Source organism: Echinops telfairi, unplaced genomic scaffold, assembly GCF_000313985.2.
Source record: "Echinops telfairi isolate 266 unplaced genomic scaffold, ASM31398v2 ScPeMD7_25;HRSCAF=90, whole genome shotgun sequence".
NCBI lineage: Eukaryota > Metazoa > Chordata > Mammalia > Afrosoricida > Tenrecidae > Echinops > Echinops telfairi.
The window spans coordinates 18991530-19006873 of NW_022103922.1; the positions used below are offsets into that span (position 1 = coordinate 18991530).

The 15344-nt window shown below is 48.0% G+C and overlaps 1 protein-coding gene across 1 annotated transcript in view; it reads left to right on the forward strand.

Annotated features, from left to right (window-relative positions):
• Nucleotides 1-15344, forward strand: part of ADAMTSL1 (ADAMTS like 1) — a 355504-nt gene that overhangs the window by 307150 nt on the left and 33010 nt on the right. Inside the window, exons 21-22 of the mRNA XM_004706548.3 lie at nt 6710-6889; nt 10010-10144. Of these exons, the coding sequence (XP_004706605.2) occupies nt 6710-6889; nt 10010-10144 (315 nt within the window). The remainder of the gene's footprint in view (nt 1-6709; nt 6890-10009; nt 10145-15344) is intronic.

Sequence of the window (15344 nt, forward strand, 5' to 3'; positions counted from 1 at the left end):
ATTCCCTGTGCCAAAGTTCTCAAGTTGGTCCCAATTCCCTCATTGATCGCCTAATAGTTTGTGGTTTAACTTCAAGGTCTGTGATCCACCTTGAGTTTATTCTTGTGCATGGAGTGAGATAAGGGTCTTGCTTAATTTTTCTGCAGGTAAATATCCATTTTTTCCAGCACCACTTGTTAAAGAGGACATCACCTTCCCATTTGATATTTTTGGGGCCCTTATCAAAGATCAGTTATCTGTATGCTGATGATTTTATTTCTGGCTTTTCAGTTCTTTTCCATTGGTCTGCGTATCTGTCATTGTACCAACACCATGCGGTTTTGACAACTGTGGCTGTATAGCATGTGCTAAAGTCAGGTAAAGCAAGCCCTCCCACTGTGTCCTCCTTCTTGAGGAGTTCTCTGCTAATTCCGGAATCATTATATTTTATGCTGGGGCTGTTTCTGTTTTCACTCAGTAATAACCATTTTGTCCATCATAAGGATAATTCTTAAGAATAGTACATCGTTGACTGAGACAATCTCATGCCCATAGGTGTTTGAGAGGTCAGTGGTTCTCTGCTACATTGAATCACCTACAGAATTCCTGCACAGACAGGCTTCGACTTGTAAAATGTAGCCTTGCTAGTTCTTCCCAATCTTGAAAGATAAAAATGACGATGCAGGACACTAGAAGGCTTGGTGGGAGGTCGGGAGGTCAGGAGGTCGGCGTGCAGTGGGTAATGTAGTTCAAAGGAACAGATGCGCACAGGGCCTGAGCTAGGAAGAACACACTGCAGGAGAAGAAAGGAAACCAGTGTGGTTGCGCTGCGAAGCCCACTGCCAGTGAGCCCACGCCCACCCACAGCAACCCCATGTAAAGTTTCTGAGCGTAAGGATCTCTGCTGGAGCAGACAGCCTCATCTTTCTCCCTTGGAGCAACTGGTAGATTTGAACCACTGACCTTTCAGTTAGCCACCGAACACCTAACCCATAGCACCACCAGGGGTCTGTAGAATAGAGAACAGAAGAGAAAATAGCATGGGAAGTAGGTAGGTGGGAAGGCGGGGCCTAGATCTAACACTCAATTGAGGATTTACCATAAAAGCAAAGGGAGCTTTTTAAGGGCTAAGCTGGAAGATACAATCAGCAGGACTGGTGATAGAGAAATAGCTCAGAAGTTAGTGATAGACCATCTGTCAGTTAGAAAGAAGCCCTGGTGGTAAAATGAGTGACCCTCAGCTTATAGCAAAAGGTCATTGGTTCGAACCCACCAGCTGCACTGTGGATGAAAGATGTGGTACTCTGTTTCTAAGAAAGATGTACAGCATCAGAAACCCTCTGGGATCATTCTGCTCTAAGCAGCTCCACAGCAATGGATGTAATAGTTAAGTTAGACTAGACTCTGGTAGCACGTACATTCCCATACATAAGACTCAAGCAACTGTCAATAGACGCTTATTACCTATCATTGGTTATGTAAGAGTCTAAGGAGAGTATTCCTGGTAAACTGAAGAAAATTGTCTCTGTGGTTATTCAGGGTCACAATATGCTGCTGGCTTTGCTGTCCTGAACACACGCCTTCCCAGACCTCCCTGGGGGGCATCTCCAATCCTGCACACCAGCAAAGGGTAAATACAGAGGATGCTTGAAGCTGGAGGCAAAGCAGCTCACATGGCTGGTGCTCACATTTCCTCTCAGACACCTGGATGCTCACAGTACTGTACTTGGGGTGCTGGGAAGTGTAGCCTCACAGGGCAGCGAGGGGAAAGGAGGTTTGTGGGCAGCTCTCAGCATCTGCCAGAACCTGCAGAGAGAAATACAAAAGGCTGAACCCCTTCTTCCCATACTTCCATGGCTCCTTAGAATAGTCGCTAAAGCTGACATTTGAGTTACTGTGTCGTCTCTCCTTCTGTGCACCAAGCCCGCCCCCACCACCACCACTATCACCCCCACCACCATCACCCAACCTACGGAGCTCCTAGAACTTCTTGTGGCAAGGTGCACCTTTCTGTGCACTCCCAGCACCGGATGTTGACAAGCTGCCCTGGAATGAGCAGCTTCCAAATATAGTAAGTGGTCCAATTAACAAGCATCTCCTGTCTGGGATATTTTAAAAAGTATTATAGCTTCGCTGTAGCTGGCATCTCCATGGAGAGGATTAAAGGCACGCATCTTTGTATTCATAGCACATTACAACCCAGTATGACTAGACTCCTGTATGCATCCTTCAAGCCACAGGACGAGCACTGTGCTGGGGGTGAGAGAAAGCACAAAGGCAAAGAGGCAGAGGCAGGCTCTTCTCCTGGCCTTTTTCACATCCAAGCAATACCAGGGTGGCCGGAGCAGGAGCCTGTCCGGGCACCTGTTGGCAGCGAGGCTTTGGGCTTCGATCGTGGTGGATTATATTGGCTGCCCTTTCTCAGACGCGTCTTTCAATAGAATGCGCTGTCATGTCGGCACAGACTGGGGAAAAAAAATAAGCTCCCAAAACTTGACCCCTGTCTCCCTAACAAGAGAGAGTAAGTGGAGCACCTCTGGATTCTAGGAACTTCTCTCCTGACAACAACCTTGGTGTCACATGTAGAGTGGGCAAATTAATTCTGAAAGTAGACAATGTCTTAAGGCCCACCGAGGATATTTATCCAGGCCGCCGGGTGTTTTTGCCCTGTTTTGTTTTTACTTCAAAATAAGATATGTGCAGTGTGCATAGGAATTTGTTCATAGTTTTTTTTTTTTAACTATAGTCTGGCCCTCCAACGGGTCTGAGGGACAGTGAACTGGCCCCTGTTTAAAAAGTTTGAGGACCCCTGTCTTAAGGGGTCAGCAGTTCCGAAGTAATAATGCAGCAGTTCATATTTCCGGTCTGGAGTCAGAGGAGGCTCCTTGGTGTCTCATGTATCAGGTTTGAATCCTCTCCCTTCCACTCGTGGCTTACAGACGGTTGGTTGTGAGGTAGATCATGACCTCTGCCCCCCGGGAATCATCCCAAATCCAAACTGATGAGACTTTAGGCAGGTTCTTCACCTCTTTGAGCCCCAAGTTTCTCACCTGTAAAAGAGAAGTAATTTCGGGACCAGCTTGTCTCACACAATTATTGTGTAAAATAAGTCAAAAGACCTTTTGTTTTGAAATGTTTATGACGTGTTCATCGCAACCAATCAGTCAATGTTCTTCCTTCTTCTAATGCCTTCCGAATAGTCGTGCATAGCTTGTGACCGGGGACACTGCTGATGTTTAGATACAGTGGCGACTCGCCCATTCTGCCCCTCAGTGCTGGGCACCTACGTCTGGTCCCTTCCCGAGACTCCTGGCGCAGGTGAGGGCAGATGAGGTTCCCTACATGGAGGGAAGTGCGAATCCTGCGGTGCTCGTTTATTTTCTCCTTGCGCCGTTTCCGTCCGCCATGTGTCAGAGTGGACGGGCTCCACTTGCTGGTGTCACTTTCTGCCCGGGGTCACAGGCCCAGGTGCGTCCACCCGCCAGCTCCTGGGGCAGCCCGGGCCGGATAAAAACTGCCCCTCCCTCGCCACTCTGTCTCCACTCCCTCCCCTGGCTCCTGTGCTGCGGAGATGAAAGCTGTCCCTCCCTTTGCCCTTCAAGCAGGTCTGCTTCTACTGGGCAGCCCCTGCTCTTCGGGAGCTGGGTTCACAGGTGGGAAGGGCATGTGAGTCGGACTCACCCAAGTCCTTCCCCGCCCCGGTGCTCCCCACTCTCCTCCTCCTCTCTCGCCTTGTCATGGGCTCTCCTGGTTTCTCCCACGTTGGCATTCGCTCCCCGTCCCTCTCTTCCCCGCCCTGCCCCCTTTCCTGTCACCCCTCTCTTCTCTCTCCTTCTCATTCATTCCCCCCTTCTATTTTCTCATGTTTTCATCCTTGTGTGTTCTCTCTCTCTCTCTCTCTCTCCCCCTCTCTCCCTCTCCCTCCCTCTCACATTCTCATACCCCTTCCACCCTCTCAGGTTCTCTCTCCCTGGGCTCTGAGGACACCCCGCTGAGCAGCAGGGGTCTTGTGCTGTCTGGGTCACACAGGGAGACACCCCATGTGCTGTGGCACATTGTGGCAAGATGATGCACGCCCCGTTCTCTCAGCCAGCACACAGGTGCGCATGGCACTAAAGGACCATTTACTAGGTCTCTCTTACTCGGCCTCTGAATCTAGAAAAGCCTTTGGTGCCTCTTAAGGGTTGGGTGCTCACTTCCCCAGGCCTCCTGAAAGGAAGGTGCCAACAATGAGTGCCACCCACAAGCAACTCACAGCAGAAACGGGGAACACTCATAGACGGTGGTTGACGAGCTCATTTTCCCTTGTGCTTTCAAAAAAGAAACAAGGGGGGTAGGGGTCTTTGTCTTCAATATGCTCTCCAGGGGTCTTCTCTTGAGGACCGTGTTTTGATTTTGATTTAGAGCACCGCACTTGGGCCCGAGGTCCCAGCTGGTATCACTGGGGAGCATGATGCGCTTGCTCTCCCTAGTGGCGCTGGGAGGCAAAGCCAGGTTGGCTGCCTGCCTCTCACCTGTCTTTCCCCCAGGTGTGCATACAGGAGTGGCCATATGCTTGAGCGATCCTTCTCCATCCATTTCAGCCAAAGCAGCACATGCCTCTCCCTGGTGTGAAAAGATGCAGGACCCACGTCTCCACCCACTTTGCATTGTCCTTCACCACCAGCACCACGGCACTGCCAGCCCTAGAGGTTCACACTGAGTGCTCTGAATAAAGAGGCACAGAATCAGCCCACAGTTCCCCATCACAGGGAGAAATGCCCGACAGATTTGCCAAACCCTTTGAACCTCACACCTTGGGCCCTCCTCCAGGACAACCACACTTGGGCCATCAGAGCAGCCAGGGCGCCCATCAGTGCAGGCGAGGGAGCATGCGACCCCCGTGGGGCCCCCCTTTCTGCTGCTGCTGCAAACTCTGGAGCAGCACAAGCCTAAAGAGCCGCAGTGAGTGCAGCTGGCAGGTTATTTTGGGGGTTCTGAGAATGTTTCATTTTTTCCTCATATAAATTAGTGGTAATTGCTTTTTATACCATTTTGGCTTATGAAATGTTTCCTAGGAATGCTCTACCTTCTGATGGTGAGGATCTGTTTTTCCATGTTTGTGTACATATCTAATATTTATGTAAGGCAGTATTTATTTTAAGGGGTTGGCTCACAGTTGAGTCCAAAACCCATTGGCCAGGCAACAGACTTGAGATTCCTCCCGGTTTTGGCCCCAAATCTGCAGGTCAGGTGAGAGAGTGGCAGCACTATGGCTTCATTGTCTGCTCGTTGACTTGAGGGAGAACTTCCTCTTGCTCTTATGGCCTAAAACTAGTTTGGAGGCCCACCCACCTTGTGGGGAGTCATCCTCCAGTTGACTTGCGGCCAACTGACTTCCTCGTGTGGAGCTACGTCATACTGGAGGGTAGCCTAGTGTCCGACCAAACAACTGGGCACCAGAGCCTTGCCAAGTTGACAGAATGTGTTATCCACACCTGAATGTATACATATCATAAAGGGGCCAGAGACCCAGAAGACGCCACTGAACTCTGATCAAGAAGCAGAGTTGCCCGTGGTTCCAGTCCTCTTGTCCACATTCCCTGTTCTTCCCACCTGATTCCTAACAGCATCGAGTCATATGACCCATTTTTTGTTTGTGCTTGTTACCTACAGACATGAAATCATATAGTGTGTTTTCTTTAGTGTCTAGCTCTCCTTACACAATACTGTTTATTTCGTGAAGTTGTAGGTCAGTCATCCACTTTCCTTGATGTAAATTTGCTACTTACACTTTTGTGTTTCCTCCAAGAACTTTGGGCCATCTCTTTCGACCTTGGCAAGTCCCCTTTCCCAGCTACCTCTGGGTTGTCATCTTTTAGCACCCCTCCTCTTCCTGCCTCACCAGTGTCACTTTCTAAAAGCAGAAGATCTGCAGGTATCAGGCATCAAGGACCCAAAACAAAAAATCACATAAATGTGAATGAGGGGGAGTGCAGAGTAGAGACCCAAAGCCTATCTGTAGACAATTGGACATCCCCTTACAGAAGGATCACAAGGAAGAGATGAGACAGGGTACAGTATAGCACCAATGAAACATACAACTTTCCTCTAGTTCTTTAATGATTCCTCCCCTGACTATCATGATCCCTACCTTACAAATTGGCTAGACCAGAGCATGTACAGATAAGAGCTGGAAACACAGGGAATCCGGGACAGATAAACCCCTCAGGACCAATAATGAGAGTAGGGATACCAGGAGGGTAAAGGGAACGTGGGGGGGAGAAAGAGGGAATCAATCACAATGATTTACATATAACCCACTCCCTGGGGGACGGACAACAGGAAAGTGGGTGAAGGGAGACAGAAGTCAGTGTAAGACATGAAAAAATAATCATGTATAAATTATCAAGGGTTCATGAGGAAGGGGGAAAAATGAGTTGATACCAAGGGCTCAAGTAGAAAGAAAATGTTTAGAAAATGATGATGGCAACACATGTACAAATGTGCTTGACACAATGGATGGATGGATGGATGGATTGTGATAAGAGCTGTATGAGTCCCCAATAAAGTGATTTTTTTTAAAGGCAGAAGATCTAGAGAAGGCTGAGAGGTCCAATGCATCATTTCTTTTGGCCAAAGGAGATTGTAGACAGAGCTAAGCAGCCTCAGTGAAGGCCAGCCAAGAGGCCTCGCGTGCCTCCCAGTTCACCTGTCTGTGTTTGGCTGATGGCTGCCTTGTTCTTTCCAGGTGTACCTGAAGCTGAAGTCACTTGGTTCAAGAACAAAAGCAAACTGGCTTCCCCTCACCATCTGCACGAAGGCTCCTTGCTCCTCATGAACGTATCCTCCTCAGACCAAGGCCTGTACTCTTGCAGGGCGGCCAATCTGCACGGGGAGCTGACCGAGAGTACCCAGCTGCTGCTCCTGGGTAGGTGCCTCAAGGCTGCCCGCTGCTCATGACTCCACTGGGGGTGACTCTCACGTGCCCCCCCACCCTCTTCAACTGATCCAGTTAAGGATCGAAAGGCAGTGTCCATCGCCCTTGACTTCGCCCCATGTGAGAGCCTCGAACTAGAAAGAGCACAGACTCAGGAGCCCGGCAGAAGTGAACTTGAGCCCTTGGCAAGTGACAGATGCAGACGGATCCCTGGATGTGCAGACCTAGAACTTAAAGATTTCTTCCGTCCCCACGGGGTTGGTGCCCATACAGGTCATTAGATAAAGCAAGGACTCTTACCTTCCTTCCAGGTTCAGGACTTCTTTGAGAGTCACAGACTAGCTCTAGAATGCTTCCCTCATTAAAAAAAAAATCATAGATTTAAAATTTTTTATAGAATTTCAGAATGATTTATGATCTCCTCTACTTCAAATCCACACGCATTCTCCCAACCTAAGAGCCCCTGATTAAAATGCCAGCCCAAAAACCAAATGTGTGGCCGTGCAGTCAAGACCACAGTCAAGTACTACAAGACCTTGTAGCCCTTCCCTGTCACATCTTTGCCTCATGGAGTGGCCAGTAGATTCAAACCACTGACCTCTCACGTGGCAACTGAGTGCTTAGCCACTGTGCTACCATGGCGCCTTACTGTGTCAAACGAATACGTCAGAATAATGAGAAATGCTGGGACATCATGTGATGCCTCATGTTGCCAGTACTGGGCAAGCCTTGCATTGTAGCAAGCTAGTACCCTTCCTGCCTGCTGGACTAGAGCCACTCAACTTTTCTTCTCCACTGCATGTAGGCGTTGAGGTAGTGGAGTAGCAAAGCTTATGTTTATCTTACTTGAAAAAAAACTTTTTTAAGGTAGTTATTAGAGCATTCATGCTGGCTCTCTCATCAAGAGCTTACTTTGAAGAAACACAAACAAACAAAAAGAAGTATAAGTAATTAAGACACCACACACATGTATACACTTGCACACATTTGAAGCACCCCTGGAAAAAACGAAGTTTATACCTGTATTTTCACACCCCACCCGGCTGGGTTTTCCAGCCCTACCCTCTCTGGTCTGAGGCCAGCCCAGAGGGTGCACAGCCCTCCAGATGTCTCAGGAAGCCTCAGGGCCCTGCCAGTCCAGTGCCCAAGAGGAGCGAATGCCCCCCACTGTTTACCGGTGCCTCCTGATGGGCTCCCTCCCTACAAACCATTCCTCCTACAGGGCCTTCTGTGAACAGAAGAATGTGTAGCTGCTACTGTCGCTTGGGCGATGGGGTGTCTACGTTCTGGGAGGCGCTTCTTACAACAGCCCAATTCTGATATGGTGTGATCAGGAGCATGGGGCCAGAGGAGCTGGACCTCACCCCATTTAACCAAGGGGAAAGCCACTACAGACTTAGGTGTTGTGTTAGTCCGTGTTGACTAGAGAAACAAATTGATAGACACGTATAGGTGTATAAGAAAGCGCTTTATATGAAGAGTAATTGTATATTAAGAAAGCATCTCAGCCAGTCCAGATCAAGTCCATAAGTCAGAGATTAGCCCGTATGTCAGATACCAGTCTATAAATTCCTCTTCAGACTCAAGCAACACATGGAATGATGCCAAATGTAGGAAGACCAGAGGCCAGTGGGTCCAGTGGCAGTGGAAGCATCTCACCACTGGTGTGGGTCTCCACATGACTCCTCCAGCTCCAGGGCTCTGGCTCCATCAGCATAGCTCCAGGTGACTTGTCAGCAGGAAGGTGTAGCAGAGAGGGAGGGAGCTATTTATTTCCCTTGAGCCTCCAAATGAGGTCCTCAAGTTGCGACCTGATTGACAGGGTAGGCTCCACCCCTTCCTCAAGTTGAAGAGTATGTAACTGCCACAGGTGTAGAGCTTTTGGGGACTATTCAGGACCCTGCAAATGGATTTGGGGCTTCCACTGTCATCCATAGCCTTTTGCAAGCTGGATGTTGACAATTTAAGATCTGATACCATCCCCTCCTTTGGATTTGAATCAACATAACTTTAATATGGAATTTTATATAATCCAAAAAAGGAGTAAAATAAAATGGTGTGAATCACTGTACTGTGGTCTTTGCTTTAGTGCAGTGGTCTGGAATTGAACTCGCCATATAATATGCCTGGCTGAAATCTCAGGCTCCCTCTTATTTCCTATGTGTGATGGGATTTTGCAGTCAGAGGCAAAACATTGTCTGGGGCTAAGCAGGAAGCAAGGGGAGGGAAAGGGCTTCCCTGGCCCTTCCAACAGAAACCAGGCTCACCCTGGCCAGGCTCCCTGGGTGCCTGTCTGTGTCTCTGTCCAGTGGTAATGAAAAGTCACTCTGTTCCGTCACCTGTAGCACTGGTTGACATGACCCCTGATGCCGTCAGCCCTGACTCTGGACGATTGTCAGTAGCACAGCACCCCACCGCCTGCCACCCCCTCTTCCTGTTCTGTTTATCTGGATCTCACTTGGGCATAAAAAACCCAGACCACAAAGTCTAACACTTCACAATGTCCTCACAGAGAAAGCCACACATAGTAACCGTTGAAATAAGAGATGCTTGTGGCAGAGTGGTAAGAGCCCTGAATAAAATGGTTTAAAAATAATAATTAAAAAGAATACATAACAACAACAACAAAGGAATGCTTGTGGCATATCTGTATCTGTAGAGAAGATAACAAAGCCCCCCCACCCCCTTTCAGGATGTTACAAGATATGAAAGGGAATATAGAATGAAAGCCTGTGGCCCAGGCTTGGCTTCTTAAAAAACGCTCTTCTCAGAATGGAGTAGAGGCAACTAATGGCAATAAAACTGAATGATCCCTTTACCGACAAAGGTCTAGGGCCCAGTGTTGTCATGCTATAAAGTGCGGCAAGCCTGGAATAACATGCCATGTTCCTAGTACGGGTCTTATCATTTCAGGCATCAAGCATTCAGGTGGAAATTCATTAAGTCCCCGATAGAGGAGGGGGATACTCTTTCTCTATAGGAAAAATTCTCTTTAAAAAGTAACTATGACGAAGCGTCTCACACACACTTAGACTCTCACACGCCTTTCCCTCTCGCCCCAAGACAGCGTTATGCATTCTCCTGTCTGATTCACCATCTGCCTTCTTCCAGAGCCTCCCCGAGTCCCCACGCAGTTGGAAGACATCAGAGCCTTGCTTTCAGCCACCGGACCGAACCTTCCCTCGGTGCTGACAGCTCCTCTGGGAACACGGCTGGTCCTGGATCCTGGGAATTCTGCTCTCCTTGGTGAGTCCAAGCCCCGAAACATCGGGCACCAATCCAGAGCCGGACAGGATTTATGGATGGGTGACTGCTTGCAGGTGGGAGGGAGGCAGCAGCAGTGGGGGGTGGCCAACAGGAAATCACTAAATTGCCTACAGAATCCAGACTCACCAGTGGAAACTTGGCTGACTTTCCATATGAGGTGAGTGCCGCTCTCCACCAGGATTCCAGCGTGGCCCCTTTCGGAGTCCTCTTGGGCTGTCGCCACAGACTTGGCCCTCTCAGGGAGACAGCCTCACAGGGAAGAAGAGTTCCTGTCGCTCCCCTTGCCAACCATCCCTTTCTACTCCCCCACCTAAACTAAGCTAGAGATGGAGGAAATGTCCAGATCAGCCAGAGCCTTGTGCGACAGCCAAGCCAGGCAGACTCCTGGAGGCAAATGTTTCAGCACAATCTCCCTGGCATTTGTCACTGGGGCCTGTCAGCCGGTGATTGCCCACATGGCTGGTCCCCTCTGCTAGCAGGGAGTTATGCCTGGGGACCCCACTCCTGGGCCCTTGCACCAGAATCGTGGAGAGGCCAGAAGAGCCTCCACAGGGCCACGGTGACCCCTGGAGACGATGAGACCAGAGGAGGACACACCTGCCTCCCAGGGCCTACAGAAGGCAGGGGACCCATCAAATGTCACTACGAGTCACCTGAAGTTTTCCCTTGGCTCCAAGTGTAAGGGTTCTCGACCTCTGCTCCCCAGAAATGATCAAGGAAGGGGAGGCCCACGGGCCCGCAGTCATGCTCTTGATAATAGCTGCGGGCCTGCCTCTGCAGCCTTAGAGTACAGAGAGACTGGGGATTACTTCCATTGTCATGTGAATCCTCACAGCTATCTGAGGAAGAAAACTTCTGATCCCTCTCTCTCTTCTCCGAGATACACAACATGGAGCTTTATTCCGTCTTCCATAACTTACAAAAACTTGGCATTGAGGTTTTCCACATCGTGCTGATCAGAATGCATTGAAGTTTCAAATGGCATATTTTCCTTGGCTTAAACACGGTAGCTTTGTCCCCAGTGATATGTGTATGCTGCGAACGTTTTCAGTTTAAACTCAGCATGGTGAGAAATTAGCCTAACAATCAGAGCCCGGTTGCTCGCGGGGTGTACAGAAATTGCTTATTTTCTCAAACGTCGGTAACTCTTTGGGGCTGCTCCCCAGCCATCCAGCATGCTGGAGAGGTTCACCTGCCTGCTTTTACCCATGATAGCTTTTCTTTCTTCCTCCCTTATTCTGGAACAATATATGGCTCATGTTAGCCACGGGCAAGAAGAATGTGTTGTGCTGTATGCTGCTGCTGCATTCCGTTCCTGGTTTATGGTGCTGTGTCTCCTGAACCTGGTGTTTAAATGCTGCAGTTCGGGGACTCCTTGATGCCTGCTGCAGCGGAATGAGGCCGTGACTCAGTATCCGTGAAGTTCCACAGTTTAATTGCCTAACCCCCATGGACTCTAGTGGGGACGGTTGTTGCACCTTAGACCCAGGAGGGTGCAACGTGGGGATGTGGAGATAATTCCGGGAAGGAGGTCATGTGTCGGGACTCTGAGAAGTAGGTCAGTTGAGACAGACCAGAAACTAACTGATGCTTGGGAGCTGAGCCCTGAAGGATGAGTGTGAGGCATCAGTTAATCAGGAAGAGAAGCACCCCTGCAAAATGAAGATGCTGTGAGTACAGGGAAGGACATGGGCAGGATATATACCAAGTACCTGTTCAGAAACACCTGTAAAACCCCGGTGCTCTAAGACAGGGGTCCTCAAACCACCCGCCGGGGACATTTATCTGTCCCGCCGGGTGTTTTTTACTTCAAAATAAGATATGTGCAGTGTGCATAGGAATTTGTTCATAGTTATTTTTTTTTAAACTATAGTCAGGCCCTCCAACGGTCTGAGGGACAGTGAACTAGCCCCCTGTTTAAAAAGTTTGAGGACCCCTGGTCTAAGACCTGTGAGGGTACAGTTAAACCGGGCCGGAAGCTTGTCCATCAGAAAGATTGAATCTCTGCCCGAGCTTATTCACTTAGCTGTGACTCAGACCCTCAGCCCCAAACTTCTAATGCCTTCCCTCCATCTTGAACCTCCCCAGCTGGGGACACCCTGACCTTTTAGCTGCCAGTTGTCCCCCTTTGAAGTGGATCCCAGCCCCGGTTCTCTGTGTGGCCTGTTCAGATCATAGTCTGTGCTTGGACTATAAGAATGACGCCAGGACCACTGGAATGGAAGCTTGGGGCACGGTTGCTGGGAAATTGGAATGGTAAGGGTCAAGTTAAGAAAAGGCTTGAATGCTAGATTTAGGGCTGCTGTTAGCAGCAAACTAACGTAGCTACCCTACGTACAACAGAATGGGACACTGTCCAGTCCTGCACCATCCTCACAGTTATTAATGTTTAAGCCCGTTATTACAGCCACTGGGTCAATCCACCCCATTGAGGCTCTTCCTTATTTCCGTTGACCCTTCATTTTACCAAGCATGATTTCCTTCTCTGGGGCATAGTCCCTCCTGATAGGATGTCCAACGTGTGTGGGACAGTCTTGCAATGTCATGTTTCCATGTAGCTTTCCAGCTTCAGATGTGTTCGTTCTATCCACCATGCTGGTAGCTGAAACACCTGGTGGCATAACTTCCAGCATCACAGCAACACATGTACAAGCCACCTCAGTACAAGAAACTGACCGCTAAGTGGTAGCGATCCTGGACAGAGAGGTGGGTTTGCTGTGTGGGAAATAGAGACGTGTTTTTAGATGGCTTTAACAAGTGATAAGTAACGTTTTCAAAGAACTAATCCAATGTTCTATAGTAGAAATAATCAATAGAAAGGACTTAATAAAGAAATCCTATATTGAAGAGAATGGATGTTCTAGATCAGGAACAAAATACATATATGGAAAAGATACCGTTAATCACCCCTCCTAAAGACAAGGCAGACATCTCTAATCGATCATGACACCTTTTTCACTCAGCCCAAATATGGCACTGGGGAATTCACTCTCACATTCCCTCCAAGCAATCATTACTAAATCACGGCAGTTAAGATACAGGATGAAACCCCCTTGCCAATCCCGATACAGCCAATAAATGAGATTCCGGAATATGGATTTTCTTCCATTGTTCATGGATGGAGACATGCGGAATTTCACGAGTGGAAGAGTTTTGGGTTTTGAAAGCCATGTATCAGAGCTAATGCTTCTCCATTAAGCCTCGAGTGTTGATGTTTCTAGTAAGTTGTGGCTGTTTAAGAAATGGCTTTGTTGGTGATCAGATTTTGATTTGGCGATCTGATCATTGATTTCACTTCAACTCATTGCTAGAACTTATAACAAATACGTTTGAACAGGCAATGCATGCAGGAGCCTATGTGAGCCTCATTTTCCATAACTGTGACATGAGTCCCTGTTGCTTCCATACTTTCTGACTCTGCCTAAGCCATGGGAGGCTCATGCTTTGAGTGCACCCAACCTAACTGAGCCCATTGTGGCAGGCAAGACAAGTACTAGTTCCTGTCCTGGCTTACAGTTATCTTTTCTGAAAGGAGGTCTCACCTGTGTCAGCTGCCCTCAGGGGCCAGGTCAGTGGCCTTTGAAAATTCACGTTGGCCCTCCCGGTGGCCCAGGTCTCAGCGGCACCCTGCAGGCTCCACTTTGGAGGGCTCCCCAGAGGATCCCACCGTTCTCGCAGCAATCTGTTGAATATGGGTGTGGGCCACTACGACCCAAGACTAATGTTGTCCGTAGTCTTACTGATAGGGTCTTGGCACTGGTATTTTAAAATGTCTCATTGTGTCCTAGGTGAAAGCTTACAGAGCAAACTAGGTTCTCATTCACCCGATTGTATACAGCCCGTTCCACGACACTGGTCACATTCTGCACGTGTGCCAACAGTCTCATGAGTTCCATTATGTTTGTTCCGTTTCCATCCAGTCATCTAGCTCCCCTGCCCCTTCCTGGCTTCTCATCTTTGTTTCAGGGTAAATGTCGACCCTGGGGTCTTCTGTGGTTGAGGAATTTAAGGTGAGACTGTGCATGTTATGGGCCAGTTTGTTCCATTGATGAAAAGTGACCTCCACGCGTGGATTCCATTTCAAATTCCCCAGGTGTCTTAGGACGATGATAGTCTCACAGGTTCCCCTCGTTTCTGTCAGTCCAGTAAGACTAGCCTTTTTGATGACTTCAAGTTTTGCTCCATATTTTTCTCGTATTTTAACAGGGACCTTGAATTATGTCTTGGGTCAGAGGTCCAGCAGTGGTAACCAGGCACCATGTACGTTTTTCATCTCAGAGTAGAAGGGGCCGCAGTTCCTGTAGACTCGTGTCTTCCTTCATTCTCCTTTGCTCCCAAAGGGAAGAGACCCACAGCTGTCTATCAGATGGCTGCGTGCAAGCTTTTAAGGCTTTTCTCAACAATCAGGATGTAGAACAGTATCTTTATAAACTGGTTTCCAGTTGGCTTACCAGTCCCCCCAAGATTACAGTCCTGAGCCTTCACACCCAATTGTGCAGTCCCCTAAAATAATTGGATCTGTCTAGGAAGTTTCCTTAACTCTGTGCCTAATGTGCCCTATTATATACGAGGGCTTCAAAGAGTTTGTGTAAAATTGAATTAAAAGATGCTTGCATATTGCTATACTTATAATGTCTATGTAACCACACATGTGTTTCATTCATTATTGTTATTGCTGCAAAGGCACTGATTTGTTAAAATACAACCTTATTGCAGCTTTTATTGTAAGGACAGTGCATCTTCATTTTAGAACAATTAAAAACAGAGAAGCAAACAGAAGAAGATACAAATTATCTGTAATTACCTAGTCCAAAAGCTACCCATGTAAACGCCTACATATCTTTTGTCTAAAATGAATCATAATCTACATATCTAGTAACTTTTTCTATGCAGTGATTGTATAAAACAAATATCTTTCCATGTCTCTAAATATTCTTCTAAAATTTCTTTTTGTTAATGACAACATTGGGTCTTCATTCTCTAATATTGGGCTCTAAGGTTCTCTGCAATCTTTTGCTATTATAAAAAATTATATAGTGAATATTCTTATTTCTATATCTTACACACACACCCCTTTGCTTACAAGCAGTTCCTAGATGTTGAATTATTGTGTCAAAAACTTTGTATGTTCCTAGGGTTTGCTATATGCGGTGAAATTAACTTCCAAAAAGTTGGACCT